Source organism: Opisthorchis viverrini (genome assembly GCF_000715545.1).
Source record: "Opisthorchis viverrini unplaced genomic scaffold opera_v5_72, whole genome shotgun sequence".
Taxonomy (NCBI): domain Eukaryota; kingdom Metazoa; phylum Platyhelminthes; class Trematoda; order Opisthorchiida; family Opisthorchiidae; genus Opisthorchis; species Opisthorchis viverrini.
In genome coordinates, this window is record NW_008751728.1 from 611,867 (window position 1) to 628,777 (window position 16,911).

At 45.2% G+C, this 16,911-nt stretch overlaps 1 protein-coding gene across 1 annotated transcript in view; it reads left to right on the plus strand.

Moving 5' to 3' along the window:
• Window positions 1–6,678: 6,678 nt before the first annotated feature.
• The window catches only part of T265_04386 (hypothetical protein), a gene marked incomplete at both ends in the record, with an annotated part of 48,816 nt that continues 38,583 nt past the window's right edge, over window positions 6,679–16,911 (plus strand). Inside the window, 5 exons of the mRNA XM_009169125.1 lie at window positions 6,679–7,733; window positions 11,021–11,830; window positions 12,181–12,424; window positions 14,582–15,040; window positions 15,654–15,918. Of these exons, the coding sequence (XP_009167389.1) occupies window positions 6,679–7,733; window positions 11,021–11,830; window positions 12,181–12,424; window positions 14,582–15,040; window positions 15,654–15,918 (2,833 nt within the window). The remainder of the gene's footprint in view (window positions 7,734–11,020; window positions 11,831–12,180; window positions 12,425–14,581; window positions 15,041–15,653; window positions 15,919–16,911) is intronic.

Sequence of the window (16,911 nt, forward strand, 5' to 3'; positions counted from 1 at the left end):
CTTTGCGTTCTTTACTCAATTATCTTAAATCTGACGCTATTTTGAAACCATTTTCTGCGAAAGATCATTCAACCGTTATAACTGATGCGTCTCCAACTGGATTAGGTGTTATTCTCGAACAAAATGGCCGTCCTGTCATTTGTGCATCCCGTCGACTAACACAAGCCGAACAGGGCTATTCTCAAACACAGCGTGAAGCTCTTGCTGTCTACTGGGGTGTAAGTAGACTACACAAGTATCTTTTTGGTAAACCATTCACGATTGTGACCGATCATGAAGCCTTGAAATTCATATACCATCCTATGAAATCATTGGCTAAGTCATCCGCAGCCATGGTTCAACGTTGGAGCATCGCTCTCAGTTCGTATACATATGACATTATTCATCGTGGTGCTAAATCCATTCAGCACGTCGATTATCTATCCAGAGTTCCAGAAAGTTTATCACAATCTAATGTTTCTGATTGTTTGTTAGTACAACCGCTTCCGATTAAACGAGACGAGCTTGTGCGTGATACCCGAAAATACTTTTCATCCGTTATCTCTGCATTAAGACGAGGATGGACGCACCAAGAACGTCGTCGATTTCCCGCATTTTATGCTCGTCGAGACAGTTTAGCATTGACACCTGATGGATTGTTGTGTTATAACGATCGTGTCGTGATTCCACCAACACACAGAAGTGCCATTTTATCCGATTTGCATTCCGGACATTTAGGCATCGACAAAATGAAGTCTCTTGCCAGACTTACTTGTTGGTGGCCAGAGTTGGATGCAGACATTGCGCGTACGGCTAAGGATTGTATGAATTGTACACACAAAATTCATTCCAAACCATCCAAATGGATTCCTTGGCCATTGTCCTGTGAAACATGGCAACGCATTCATGCAGATTATTGCGGTCCATTTTTGAACAAATATTATGCACTGGTGGTTGTAGATTCCTATTCACGCTGGACGGAAGTATTTCTCACGACATCCCCGAGTTCTGAGTTTACTCAGTATGCTTTGAGGAAACTATTTAGTCGTGAAGGTGTACCAATTGTTTTGGTCACTGATAACGGCTCACACTTCACAGCGAAATCTCTCGAATATTGGTTAAAAGGACTTGGTTGTCGTCATTTATTTACTGCTCCCCGTCATCCACAGTCTAATGGACTCGCTGAAAATTTTGTTCGAACTTTGAAATCTGCCATCAATTCTATTTCCCCTGTTACTTTTCATGATCTTGATCGAGGTATTGATAATTTCTTGATGCAGTACAGGAATGCTGCTCATTCAATTACTGGTAAGAGTCCAGCAGAGCTATTCAAGTCGAGATCCTTACGCACGAACCTGGAATGCATTGGGACTGCCGACGTAACATTTTTCAAGGGTAACGATCTACGTCCATCTACTGGTGTTGTTATTGGGAGGAACGGGAATCGTATGGTCACGGTTCTTGACCTCGAAGATCTCTCAAGTCACAGACGGCATGTTGATCAGGTCGAATTCAATGCTAGAGGTCAGTTTGGCGACAATACGTCTGTTGCTTCAAACACTAATGACCTTTCTGATTCTCTTACAGATGGTTCTGATGAGCATGAAACAAACACTGAACCTGACAATCCGACATTGAGAAGATCTGAACGTTTAAGGTTCCAACCTATTAGAGACTATAAACACCTGCACGCTCATTCAACGTGTGGTGGATGTGGTGAACATTGACTCTATTCTATTCATTCTGTTTAGTGTATTTTTATATGCCTTTGTTTTACGATGCGATATATAGTACGCCCGCGATATACGAAAATATACGATATTCATTCGTCCATATTCGGACTTCTATACTTCGCGTACATTCGGTAGTTACGATACCTACCACTATTCTGATTATCACAATCAGCAATAAGTTTAATCAAAGCACAATAAAACTCACCCTCAGCCGCACGTGGGGACAAGCAAAACGCAGAGATTCCTGCGAGCAGTGGTGCCGCACACTAAAACAAACCACTTAAATCGGTCGACGTAGGGACGCGGAAATGCAGGGTATTGTGGTTTTCTATTGCCGCGAGACAAAATAGAAGCCTATTAAACGTCTGAATCTCCCGCGGCTTAAAAGCCAAAAATTGGTGCAGAAATTCTGCAGAGATTCCGCACAGGTTACGCAACCATGAGCGGCGCGTGGTAACTGGGATCCTGTAGGCAATTGCGGACGGACAACAAATACTTGCATCAGTAACTGAAGAATAAGCATACCTTAAATAGGAATGAATCATGGGAAAGAATGAGAAGCAGAAATACCGTCCTTCACCGTTGATTCGCAGGGGGAAAGAATGACATCAGAATTACCGTAAGAAATTCCTGTGTCGACCAGAGAACGGAGAGCGATCCCATTGACTCCGATAGTTGCGATGGCATGTTCCAGGCAGGTAAGTGTGGCCGCAACAAATAATGATGATAAAGTGGGCTGCATTATACGATTTGTGTGAAACCTGTTGGTATTTTTTAAAATGAACACGCAGCTGAAGTGACCGCGCTTACCAAAAAGATTGAAAACGGCTCCTGCAGCTCAAGCACTTTGGAAGGGTATGTCTGTCATAGCCGCAGAAATGGCACTATTGAACGGATTTTACGACAGCAGTGGTCGGATTGACACGTAGTTCGGGATTCTGTAAAATGAGCGGGATCGTAGAGCAGGATATAGGTTCGTTACTAACAAGACTGTGACTGTGAGTCAACTCGAAGGATCTGGCGGATTGATATGCTTGGTCCAGGGCGCGTTTACTCTGTGCTAGAGGTTTTTGCGCATGGGCGTGGACGCCAAGCCATAAATTGTAACATCACGCACGCACTCATCTTGACATTCAGTTGCAGCTACCGATTTAAACTCACGGCCTTTGGCTAATGGTTTCAGTTTTCGCACGAACTGACCAATATCCCATCCGTTCTTCTGCTTGTGGGTCTGCAGCAGGTAGCCTGCATATATGAGATTTTTTGTGCGGACATATAATTTTCGTAACGTGTAGATCGCAGATTCATGGTCGGGCTGATCAGCAATGTGATCCAAATAGTGTATGAAAGTTTCAAGTTTTTCGGGTTTAGAGGATTCGACAGACATAAAATAGGTCTCAAAGGAACTAAACCAGTGATTTCAGCGTTTTCCTGCATCTGCGGTGTTTAGGCCGGCGTCGGGAACCGCGGGTCCATTGTGTTCTCAGACAAGTAATATGAGACGTTTAGATGTGCCCGAGAACGAGTAGGAACAGGATAGGGTTGTCGAGGATAGGCAACGTTTCACTGGTATAAGAATGAGCGTGGATGAACTGAACTGTACGTACAACGGTTCAATACGAGTATACAGGGTAAGTACAATAATAAGCACATTAAAATCGTGACTCAGTGTTCTCCGTCCTTCTTACGGGATGACGCAAACTGTGAGGTGTCAGCTTATAACTTGGAGAAAGGATGCGAAGTCCGTGACAAACAGCTTGGGTGTTTTTTCCACTTTACTGTTTTTAAGCATAATTAGACACTTTTGGTTGCGCGGCAGTGAGCACCGGGTTTGGTGTTTCTGGTGATGGCTATTATGACGGCACTTGTAGTGATAACTGTACACTTGTATGCTGCTGTTTTTCAATATGCGTTTCAGGTTTACGCAAAATGCGCACACCTCGTTTAGCCATTGAGAAGCTAGTGAACCTAGATATCAAATGAAACTATCAGCACCCAATCCTCGAGCAACCTGCTGGACGGTGCGACGTCGGATGCAAACGGTCACTTGGAAAGCATACCCAAAGAGCTACTCAGCGCCGGATCTTCTGCTTGCGGTACAACTCCGTCGACCTAATCCACCAAACATTGCATATCTGATAGGACCATTCCTTTGCTGGAAGCTAGGCGCAAATAAATTCAACCCAAAGCATCATCCGACTTCAGGTGAAACTGAATGCCCGTGCAGATGGAGAATCTTGGTGGATCCGAAACACCGAAGAAATGGAAGATGGGAAAAATGCTGGGAACGTCTGCAATTTGTTCGACTTGATTTGTTTGACTGGACCTCGGAAACCTATTGTCAGCGAGATCATGAGGATTCAAAATATGGAGCTCAGTGTTCGCGCAATGGAATGGAGTTTTTGAAAGCTATGATGTGTCCCTGATGGACTAAAGCAATCGGGCAGTTGAGTTCGGAGTACCCGTCCAAACTTTTGGGCTTTATTTAGGCACCTCGGCGTTTCAGCGATGCTGGGAAATTATTTCATCAGACATTTCCGCCAGAGATATGATTGCTTCAGTGGACAATGAAATTTGGTGAGCTGCAGAAATATCAAGATAGATTAGAATAGTTTTTGGTTCGAGCACATACACGACAAAGTACAAAGTTTTGGAGCAAAACGTTTTACTCCACTCTTGAAGAATTTGCAGCTCAAAGCATTGCGGCTAGTGGGCACCCCCTGATATCCAGTGAAGTTGGGCGTTTGGGCGGGTGAGCACAGTACTTCGAATAGCAATTCAGTTGACCACCCACTACCTTCAATCCGGACTGCCGGTCTTCAACAGAAATGTGGACTGTGAATATGGAGCCACCTTCAACCTCAGCAGTTTCCGAGTGTATGGTTCAAGAGTCATCGTGCTGCTGGACCTGATGGTGGGTTTCTCAGCCACTGCCTGTCTGGCCTATTTTGGTCTATCTAAGGGAAAGGAATATTCCCAACTGGGGTACTCGCAGTAAACGTTTTAACTATGGAGGTATTAGTTTGACTCCTGTTGTATCAACGCCTGTGGTGTCACTGATTCTTTGTCGTCTCATAATGCCACGGGAGATGTTGACCCGTGGGACTCAAGCGGCATTTTGACTGAGTAGAGGCTGCTTTGACCACACGTTCACACTCCATCGGGTGTTAAAGTAACGTATGTACAAACACAACATTGGCGTCACTTGACTTCAAGGGTGCGTTCGATTATGTCGATCGGTCACTGCTGTTAACTGCACTTGCGCAACAGGATATACCCAGGAAGTGGGTGGGTGAGAGTGTATGATGAACTCTCCAAAAGCCTCCACACAAAAGGGGGCGATATGGACCAAGTGGTTAGATCGCGAAGTTACTGACCGGAAGGTCCGTGGTTCGAACCCGACCTCTGCCACTCGACTTCCCCTGCCTAGGCTTGGGTAACCTGGCAGTATCCCAGCCCTCGTGCCTCCTTCGTGTGGCATGGCAGCCAGGCACCGAAAGGGTGCTACAGTGGACGATTATTTTATATTATTATTATTCCCCACGAAAAGTGGTGTTCGGCAAGGGTGTACACCTCCATTCCTGTTCAACTTCCTCATTGATGAAGTAGTGTGGCGACCACTAGAGGGTCTTCAAAACGCAGGTGTTCAAATTGTTGACGACGAGAACATCGTCGATCTTGAGCACACAGACGACATCGTCCTAATCTTTGAAGACCGAAGCATAAGCCCTGTTAACTAGACTGACCACCGTCATACCATCTTTCTGAAGTGCTTTGTATCTTCAAAGTACGAAATCAAGAAGAATCATTGTAGGGTGTGGAGAATTTTACGTAGTAGTAGTAGTATGAGCTGTAGTTGAGCTGTAGTATGAGCTGAGTAGTTGTATGAGCTGTGAAAGAAGTGTTCAATAAAGGTAGTACAAGAATCTCAAGGGCTCGAATCACGTTTGCTAACTTACGTCACTTGTGGGCATATCACTGAGTCTCAGGGGTCATGTGTACCAGGCTACGTATGGGTGCGAGACGTGGCCTCTGCGGACGGATGATGTGAGGCGTCTTCAGGTTTTCGACCACCAATGCCTCAAACCGTTGCCGGTGTCGGATGGCGACAGTGAATTAGTAACGGGGTGATTAGAAAACGGGTGTTTGGTTGTGCATCAGGCACTTCAATCGCGGAAAATATCCAACACCATCAACTGCGAAGGCCCGGTCATGTGCTAGGCATGTCGGAACACCGGCTATCGAGACAAGTGTTGTTCTCAGTGCTTCCTTCAGAATGGCGCAAACCGTGAGGTGGACAGCGTATGACCTGGCAGAAGTGTGAAAGAGATAACAAGAGGTGTGCGAACCGTCCTCCAGGATGGGGTCCTCATAACCCCGCCTGCGCTTGGATGGAGGCATTTCAAGAAACGGCGGCTGATCGATATCAGTAGCATTGATGCCGTTAACTTCTTTCCAGATTGTCTTATGGATCGTCTGGAGGTGTAGGCGCCTCAGAATGCTTGACACAGCCCAGCACCAGTTCCCATCTTTTAGCCACTTTTCCTCTTTACCCGAAGGTTTTAAGTATGATTAGATTGACTTTATGGAAGTGGTGATGCATCAGTGTCAACACTGATATTACTGCTTCTGATGTTGAGTGAGTGATGATGATGACAGTGATCATAATGCAGGTGATGCTATGTACTGTATCTTGATTTGACTCACTATATATTCCTTTCCGCATATCTCTTTTTACATACATGTCCGTGCTTCCCGGCTTTTCTTTTTCAGCTCTTCACTACTAAGGGATTTCCCCATGCTCCGACATATATCAGGGGCTTTTGGTTGCCCTCGAGGAACGAATCCACCAGAGTCGTCCGACAGTCCTGATGCCGTTGATTCTCCTTCGTGGCTTTCTCAGTGTACGCGGTGTACCTCAATGTTTGTCATACCTTGCCCTATACTACAGACAACATTGAACACAATGGGTATACAAAAGTGCTCACACTCGGGTCAATTCTATTTCGACAACCTTCCGACATCCACGCTAAATACATCCGCTATTAGTCAAAAAACACCATGGACTACTGTTCATACGTCACGTGAACGATGTAAATTGGCTGAAGCTCAGTTCAAGGAGTCATTGAGTCAGGTTTCTCTCTTGATTCAAGAGCTTCGTAATCTAGCATTGTATCCGGCCGAAAATTCTGACTTTTCAGCGAATTTTTCCGATTTGCTGGTACCATTGCTAACTGCAAAACCTAGCGACGATTCTTCTGACACATCAGTAGATGATGATATGCTTATTTTATTTGGGGCTCCGGCGACAATTTTCCAACTGTTGTTCCATATTCCATCAATTAATTCAGAACTAACGGATTTAGTTCTGGAGCTTGGAGCCTGTTCGTCCTCTTACTCACAGCAATTGCTTGAACAGTTCCGCCCGCCTGTTGGACTACCCACAATGTTTAGCAGCAAAAAAGCGTTTTCTGAAACGGCAACTCGGTTACTTCAACTTTTCCAAATTGTTTCTGACCCACCCGTCCAATCTACCATATTGCGAATCCTTCCCGATTTGGCTTCTTCGCTTTGTGCATCGAACTGCGCACTGAATGATGAGGATCGTGCGGCTTTTGTACTACAGCTGATGGATTTATTGCGCACTGTTCCGGTGGGGCGCAATCCTTCCGCTGTTTCCGACCAACAGGATCCAATAAATTGTCTTTTGGACTGTCTTGCTGGATTTTCAATGAGTGCTGAGCAGATCTCTCGACTACATACAACCTGTTTCGATTTACTAGACCGATGCTACACGGATGAGGCATATTACACCTACCTCCCTACGATTTTCCGCTGTCTAATGATCAATGGACCACAGGTTGCGCGCAATTCTCCAGAAGCTTCCCGGTTAATCATTCGGCTGCGAAAATATTTCATATTCCCTCGGAAGCCGTTGGAGCTTCATGGGATCTCAGTGGGTGATACACTGGTTGAACTTTTGCGTTTGGCTTATCGGTTCAATCGATTGCTTATGACAGAGTGAGTTGTCCCTTTTTATTCATCTCAGGCTGCGTCCATGTCAAAGCATATTACAAACATGGTGAGTAGTCTGTGAGGTTCCAGGATATGTACCGGAACGGTATGTGGGCGGGTGAAGACTTTTTTTTACACATCGCCATAATTTTCCGATATTTGCAACAAATTTCCACCTCGAATTGAAAGCTTCTTTGTCATGGAGGACGAATACCCCAATTTCCAACATACGTCTGCACGTGAGATGTGGAAAGTGCGTTTTGGGAAGGTTGTACTAAAGTTTGCCCGACAAATGTTCTGTAACAAAACCGGGGATGGACACAAGTCCGTTGAATTTAAACAAGCTTTTCGCTGACACAAACACAAACCAATTTCGTTTACGGACAAATGAACGATAAGCAGCAGCCCAAATCTTATTTCCATCTGCTATCGGGGGTGTTGATTTCAGTCGGGTAATTTTTTGGAAGTTGGCATGTTTTTGTCATCTAAATAAGAAATAAAGCAAGTAATCATCCAGCTGCAACCCTCGGTGGCTAGCTGGCACGCCACCCAAAGGAAAACCGTCCAGCTGTAGCACCCTTTCGGTGCCTAACTGCCATGCCACCCGAGGGAAGCACGAGGACTGGGATACTGTCAGGTTGCCCAAGCCTAGACAGAGGAAGTCGAGAGGCAGAGGTCGGGTTCGAACCATGGACCTTCCGGTCAGTAAATTCGCACTCTAACCACTTGGTCCATCTCGTCCCCCCACCCAAACGAAACACAGGGGTTGAGATATTTCCAGGTCGTCCAAGTCCAGGCAGGAGCAGGAATTGGTTCTGAACGCGGGAGTTTGCGCCTTAACCACAGAACCATTTCGAGTTCGTTTGTCATTTTGCTTTGCTATTTGGTGCGTAGGAGAGCATGTTAAACGAAGAAACAACTGCGGAGCAAGCCCACTAATTAACGTTGGGACAACGTTGGACAGCCATATTTTGAGTAATACATCGAGAAAGGCTGGGTAGACGTATCCTGGAGATGAAATGTGAGAGGATCCACTCAACTTGAAAAGCAGATTGTCCCCAGGCTTCCAGTTGGAAGCTGTACCGTTATGCCAATAGTGGCTGATCAGCAGTATGATTACATCATATTGAGACAGGCTATACACCACTCATCCTTCGATCACTTGACTATGTTTCGATCGGCTTCTCGGGTGAAGACCTCTCAGATGGAAGGTTCAATCATCGTGTGAATCATTTCTTCCTCTGAGCTTCTTATAGTCTGTTGACAATCCGAGGAAATTTGGGACATTTTTGGTCGAGGTTTCATCCTGTAAATGGTGTTAATCTACACATTGAAGCCGAGAAGCACTGTACAGCTGCATCATTCGTATTGGGAATCAGCAGTGCGTATCTTATGAAGCTCAAGGGAGATTCGAACCCTGGTATTAGTTGGAAACTGTACCTTTCTGCTGCAAGTGGCTGACCAGCAGTTTGGATAAATTCCATTTATGCGATTCATATCACGTTGTTACGCGTTGCCTGGATTCCCGGTGATGGGAAGTTTTTGCATTTTGCAAGTTGTCTTCCTTTCTGATAGTTTGATGATAGTATGCGGATAGTTGTGTATTATCATCGGAGGTTTCATCCCTCACTTGAAGTCAATCTATATTGACTAGTACCATATGACCAGTCTTATGACTTAGAACTGATTTGTTACCGGACAGACGAATTTGACACTTGAATACTCTTTCTCGTGTATTCGATCATTCCATCTGATGCTTGTCAACTAGATGCCTAAAGAAGCCTATGTTTGGTCGCGCAGTTTACCCAAAACTGCTGGAGACATGCGTCCAGTGCTTCCTGATACAATCTCAGGTGGTTTAATTGGGAGGCCGATGGAGCAGCCGAAAATGTGCTGTTAAACGTAGCCCTCAGCTTAGCGCCCGACCATACAGAAAACCCAACAGTCCCGTTAAGGCAGATTAGCATTAACATGCTGATGCTACTGTCTGTTGAGCCGTTGATGTTGCTAATTTGAAGTCAGACACATTTCCTTTGCTATTCTTTCGAAGTAATCTCTGTCATAATCAGCCTCTGCGGACAGATGATGTGAGGCGTCTCCAGGTTTTCGACCACCGATGCCTCAGAAGCGTGGCTGGTTGTAGATGGCGTCAGCATGTCAGTAACGAGGCGATTAGAAAACGGGTATTTGGTTGTGTTGCAGGCACCTCAATCCGGGAAAACATCCAGCATCATCGACTGCGATGGCTCGGTCATTTGCTACGCATGCCGAAACACCGTCTACCGAGACGAGTGTTGTTCTCCGTTCCTCTTTCAGGATGGCGCAAACCGCGAGGTAGACAGCACATGACTTGGCAGAAAGGCGTCACAGAGATCACGAAGAGTTTGGGTGTTGTTGGTGTTTTGCGACTTCCAGGATGGGAACCCCTTGATCCCGTCTGTGCTTGGCTGGAGACGTAAAACACCAACAACACCCAAACTCTTCGTGATCTCTNTTTTTCTCTTCTTTTCACCCTAGGGCTTTTAGTATAATTATATGTATATATATATATAGACAAACCTTATGGTTGTACGGCAGTGAAGCATCGGTGACAACAGTGATGTTGCTGTCCTTGATGATGGTGATAATGAGTCAGTTTGCAATTTAGTACGGATGACTTCATTACAGGGAATTCTCCTTGCCAGGTTGTTTTCTGTGACATAAAAATAGAAAACTTGATTCCTCGATATGCTGGGCCATGCCGTCACTGTGAAGTGAAATCAAAATCACTCAGCTGTAGCACCCTTTTCGGTACCTAGCTGCTATGTCACCCGAAGGAAGCACGAGGGTTGAAATACCGCATTCGAGATGTAGGGTTGATTTTGGCTCATGGACCTTCCGGTCAGTATTCCCGCGCCTTATCCACTGAGCTCTCTCGAGCTCGTGCTGACGCTGTGTTGTTTTTTGAAAAAGTACTTTAAGCGTAATCGACTGTGTTAGTCGTTAACGATGGTACCACCGGTTACGTGACGTTGACCGCTGTGTTGATCTAAGGCCTGTAAACGAATCTCCAAAGGGAAGTTAGTGTGAGTCCACACAATCGCACCTACATTATTGTTGTTACTTCTTTCATCCATCCTTCAGTTTTCGTTGTTCTTGTAAATTTTGATCGATACTGGAGCATCAGATATTCACGGGTTCTTTGACCTTTCTGATAAGTTCATAACAGTTAACCTAGGCTGCTTCCTGCAAACGGGCACACGTAGAGAACATTGTTTCGCTTTAGCAATTTGTTTCCGCTTTGTGTTTTCTAGATGGATGCGCGCCATTGATACTTCGTCGATTTCGAAATTATCTGATTCGTCTACCGTAGAATTGACGACTATCCATAACCAGGCTATACAAGATTTCCTCATCCTTTGCGTAATCTACAGCACAGTTGACACTAATTCCACCGCATCTCTCGGACGTACCCCACAAGGTCCATACAAAGAAACCCTGATGATGTGCAGCAATGCGTCATCTCAGTTCACTCGATTTCAGAAGGAAACTGATTCGCTTGTCCGACGATTAGCCCTGAGTGACCGGATGTTCCCTCGGTGTCTTCGTGCGGAACTAATAAACCAATTTCTTATGGATTTTGGTCCAACTTTGATGTCGGAACGCACGCGATTATTTTCAGCGTTCTCACACTTTCTCGATCAGTTAATTTCTGTCACTGGTACTGCGGTGGGTGTGTCTCAGTCACACAACACGGTTCGACAACTTGGTCTGAGTTTATACATTGAAACGTTTTGTGCATCGAGTTGCACTGATGGCCTAAAACGGGAGATAATCAAACATCTGGTTCGCCACGGTCTAACTGGACTCGGATCAGCAACTGGACGCCAAATCGGAGCTATGAGATGCATTGGTCCCATACAAACTGGTCTGGTCGCGCTATTACGTTTGGCTCAGCGTCAGCCACACCAGTTGGTTAAATTCGAAGGATTGCTTGGTGGTTTGGTGGATCATTTATTTCGGTCGGTCTCGTCTCAACAGACCCCCACAAGTGACCAGGGTTTCGTGGTTCTTATGGATCATGCAAGATGCTTGTTTACCATTATGGCTTGGATTTCTTTCTGGTAAGTTGGATGTAAACAGTTTACCTGATTAAAACTGAATAGTAGTGCTGTGCATTGGGCCGTTGTGTGCTCTCCACATACTGAAAGACGTTTCGTTCGCTTTGGATTATTGCTTCCCCGCGTGGGCCCCAGAGGAATCTTCTTATTGCAGTTGCTGAACTGTCGTCTCATTCATAGTAAGATAGCTGGTAGACTTACCGATCTATGACATTGAATCGCACTCTTTATATTTCTAGTTAAGCTGTCTGTAGCCAAGCCACAGCGTTTCCGTGGTTCGGTCTGTCCCTTTTTTAAAGAATTTATTAGAAGTCTATCATCTTAATACTTCACGATTTTCGTTAATTATCGAGTCGCATCTCACCATTCATTTCCATCCAACTCTTTTATTACGTTTGGGTTCTTTCAAGTGACCGGGAAAACAAACCTTTCCAAGAGAAGCTACTGGGGCTGCTCCGAAAACAGTTTTCCAGTCCGTGTTTGACTGCTAAGGCTCTCAGTATCATTGGGGCGGTTGTTGTATTAGAAACAATCTGCCGGAGACCGTCGCCATGTAAAGCCGAACTGGAGGTTGCCTGCTCAACGCAAACGGACGATGTAAGCTTTCGGGCATTGTTTGTATCATCGTTATTTACATGAAGTACGTTTGCCTCACTCTATGTTTTGGCTGATATGAATAATCTTGCATCGTTTTTTGTATTCGTATCCACGTTTATGGACAGATTGCTGCTCATTGTAGTGGTTTCATTGTCCACCCAGGGCTTGTTTGAAAGAGTGTCCATATAATTCATACAGTCGATTTTATTTCCGGTTGCTGAAGTCTTTTAATGAGTTTGACTGGAAACCATACATAACTGATCCGAACGGTTTCTGCTAGTTTAGGAGGCCCGCTGAAAAGGGTTAGAATCTTCATGCTACAACCTAACCGTATACGTATAGAGACAAATTTCCGAATTCCAGTTCCAGATTATTTCGTTGGACAGTTTTGAAATCGTCTTTTTCTTAGCTCTGTTGTTAACCGTGCAATAAATATGGGGCCAAAGTAGAAAAGAAGAATGTGAGACCTTCGCGGTAGGTAGACACTGGACCTTGTTTGATGCGCATACCTCAGTGTTCCACTCAGCTTTACTAGAGCGTGCCGATGCGACATCTCAGTCCTTTCCATCAGGTGCGTAGCACGGTTTCTCGGTCATCTGGCGTGGGGATCGGAATAAGTCTGGCGACTTATTTCACCAAAATAGCTACTGCTGGACTGGAGCCAAAGACTAGGCAAGGATCTCCGTCGCTCATCTTTCTAGGTTCGAATCTGATGTCAGTCCATATACAAACTTGGCCTACACATGCTAATTGTCACGTAGAACCATTAGCCAGATCTCATTCAGTGCTTACAACAGGGCTTCTATACCTTTGAAGTATTAGTACATATTTCTGCCCTGATGCCTCACCGGGCTCACCAGGCCAGATGAGCTTCCACCAGGGTTGATTTAGAGCGGTTTTTAATCTTTTTTATTCTGCCACAACTAGATTTTTTGAAACAATGTGGAAACAAGAATACTTTTCGAATAACCGGGGTCAGTGGGCTTTCGTGGTGTTATTCGCGAGCTTTCCTGAAGGACTGTTCCAACCATGGATGGTCGAGACAGATATACACTCCTATACTCCTCACAGTGCGGTCCCCAGTTTCTGTATTATTGTGATACTCAACTTCTGCACGTGACATTGGATCCGAGGGCATAGCGAACAATTTTATGCGGGTTAGGTGCACTGATGAAGTTCCTTATATTACTTCAAGTGTCAGAGCAACGCCACATGCCGTTGACACAGTCGCCTTTTTTCTGGACATTTTCCGTGTATGGATGAACTCTTCTGGATATAGTTGGCCAAAAAGAAATGCTCTGGGAGTTTGTGTGTGCACCGAAATCAAATCTAGAGAAAAACGAGCGAACATGAACCATATTGTCTTGTTCTGCTATTGTGAATTCACCCTCATGTCTACTCGAATTAGTGTTCCTGGGACTGCATAATGAGAACCCAGTTTTATTGATTAGGTTATTTATCTGAACAGCTGCATAAGCCGTGATTGTCACGCGATAGTTAAGCTAGGGAGGAATGCATACATTGCAACTGGTCGATTAACCATACACTGTGATTTAGAAACTTGACCTCTTCGGTCTTGAGACCTGGTCACTGGTGCCTTCGTAGCGAAGCGGATGTTAGATGTCTGCTGTTTGCTTGCACTGAGATCTTTTGAATTAAGTTGTCTATTCTCAACTTCTCACAGGTCGTTGCTTCCTCGTGGTTGTATGGAGAGTAAGCGCTCTTATTTTCTGCAGGTGAATTGCTGTCGGTTGTGATGTTGATGATAGGTCATGTTGGTGTGTGTAAGGATGGTTTACCCGGCGCGGGCAGTTTGTGAGCAGTACCAGGCGGCTAAAACCGTTTCGTGAGATGCGAATTCGAGACAAACTTTTGTGTATCTCAAGTGACTGAGTGGAGCAGTACTGATCTAGAAGAACCAACCACCTTTGCATTGCCTCTAGGTGACTTCAACCCCAACCACCGTCAATTTATTAGGTACTACGTTGTCCCCTAATAGCATCCAATCAAAAGAATAGTTCACTGGTGATCTACGTTATTCTGCATGTGTACGGAAACAGTGAGAGTGTTCCATAGACAGACAGATTGTCATGTTTTTGTTCGCCGAACCATACCCCCCTGTAATTGCATGTTTTTCANCACCGCTCTTCCTTTCAGTCGATCGTTTTGGCCAGCCAAATGACCCATTTGGAAGTTGATAGAGCTAGCACATCCACAACGAGCACCACAAGTTGTTTAAGTCTTCGTGGCCCGGGCACGGGTTTGGCGGATGACTTGGATGAAGTTCATTTGGCAGCAGATGATACCGAAGACGATCGGACTGACAGTGTGACTCATGGGGATGATTCTCGTTGCATCACTCCGCCCTCCAGACTTCTGCTTCAGTTAATCGGGTTAGTAGAACATACCATTTCCGGTTATCCTCAACTCAAATGTCTCTGGCTGGACGAGCTGCGTGCCTGCTTCTGTAGGCTATCACAAATTTCATCAATGTCAACGGATTGTGCGACGCAGACCGCCAGATCCTCCAGGAAGTCGCTATTCAATACCCCGTCCAGTGTGCAAGCAGTACGGTTGATAAATTGGATGGGTGCGCGAGTCATGCGTGACTTTCAGGTTCGTTAAAAACTCATTTTTGAAATTGTTTCGCCTTTCTCCAAGTATACAATAAGTCGATGAGTATGGCGGTGAGGTTGGCTACTGAGTTGGTAGATTATTCCCAGGCTGTTTTTTGGTACTCCCGGATATCTCTGGACTCTTAACAATATCCGACGAAGAAACGAGGGAGAGAAAACAAGAGACTACGTGGATTCAGTTGAGTCTTCTGTCAACACTAGATTACTTTGGGAATGAACGTATTCCACTAGTTGCTTACAATTTGGTGTTCAAGAAGAATATGTAATTGACGGCAACTCGGGGACTACGCCTACCCGATGAGCCCCAAGGAGGGTGAAACCGGTCGCGGGCTGTCGGCGGGTTTTCAGCAACTCTATACGTAGTGTCACCTCAAAAGGAAGCGCTTTGTTTTTGTTCTTAGCGAGCTTAGTCTTTATTCCTTGAGTTGTTTGTTTCCAGAACTGATGTCGATATGGATTGGCTGCTTCGAATTGACCTGTTTGTCGTCCATGTTTATGTGAATGATGGCTAAATAAAGCTAGTTTGGAGTGACGCATTAACAACGTTTATTTTCTCCCCATACTCTCATTTTCGCGCACCATTTTTCATTCAGACAGACTTTATAGTTGACAATGCCACACTGGAAGGCTTTGTACCACAGCTCAATTTGAATGATCCGTCAATGTGCGAAGTGGCTATTAATTTGGGACCCTCCTGGACGAACTACTGTTTTGCTTTGTCGACTTCAGTCGCCCGCGTCCGTTCGTTGCATTTATCCGATGGGAAATCCAGGATACCACCTTCTCCGATAATACTCCCTTCACAACTAGCGTTTTTGGCCGAGGTGGAACGTACAAAACATCAAGGCCGTTTGGATGGTGAGCAAATGTCCAACAAACCGACGTACTCGGTTTGAAAGCTCCGATTCTAATACTTTGGTTGTTGCTGTCTGTTTTTCCTAGATGATTACATTGCCTTACCCCGTAGTCTAACGGTGACGCATTTATGGGAAAAGGCCTACTGGATTCAAGTGTAGAAAATTCTGTCGGATTTATGCAGACAAAAAGATGAGTATAACGCTAAGTTTTTCGTCATCGTGCACAGAAGTAGCTGGAGTACCAAGGGGTTCAATGATCCCTTCCGGAACAGTGTAAATATTTGCCGCAACTTTACCGTTTAATAGCACTTCGTTGTATACGTGGTTTTTTATGGGATTGGACTGATAAATGGATTAACGAGGCTGAGAGACCGTTGTCTTCAGTCGAACGTCGAATGAGGCGCAGATGATCGTAGCCGAATTCAGCAAACAGAGTTTGGGCAAAACAGTGTTCTGGGACAGGATAATGTTACCCATGAGGTCGTCCATTTTGTTATTAAGCAGATATACCCGGAAGGTGTGGTGCTAAGCAGATTCATGTGGCGAAAATCGAATGGATGAGAGCGGTTGAAATTGAACCTTTGAGGACCCCTTTACTAAAGCGGTGGGGGGCAGCAGCAACCACGGTAACCACATACTACTAATACCACGGCAGTAGCGGGATGTTTGCGCCTAATTTGATTGCCTCTGTTGAGTTTCGGGATTCGTCGTATTTGTCATCACTGTCGTTTCGCTAGTCCTTCTCTTTCCTTGGTGTAACAATTCTTGTTATTTCACACTGGACTCAAATTCAGCTATTGCTGGAGCACGTCAGCAAAGGTCAGCGAGACGATAAGTGAAAAAGATGGCTCATTAATTCACTCGCAAAAACGTCGACTGGAGAGATGGGCCGAACACTTCGAAGAGCAGTTCAGCTGGCCTCCTGCAACACAGCCGGTGGAGATAATGCATACGGGCGAATGGAATGTAAACCTTGATCGCCCTTCGGAAGAAG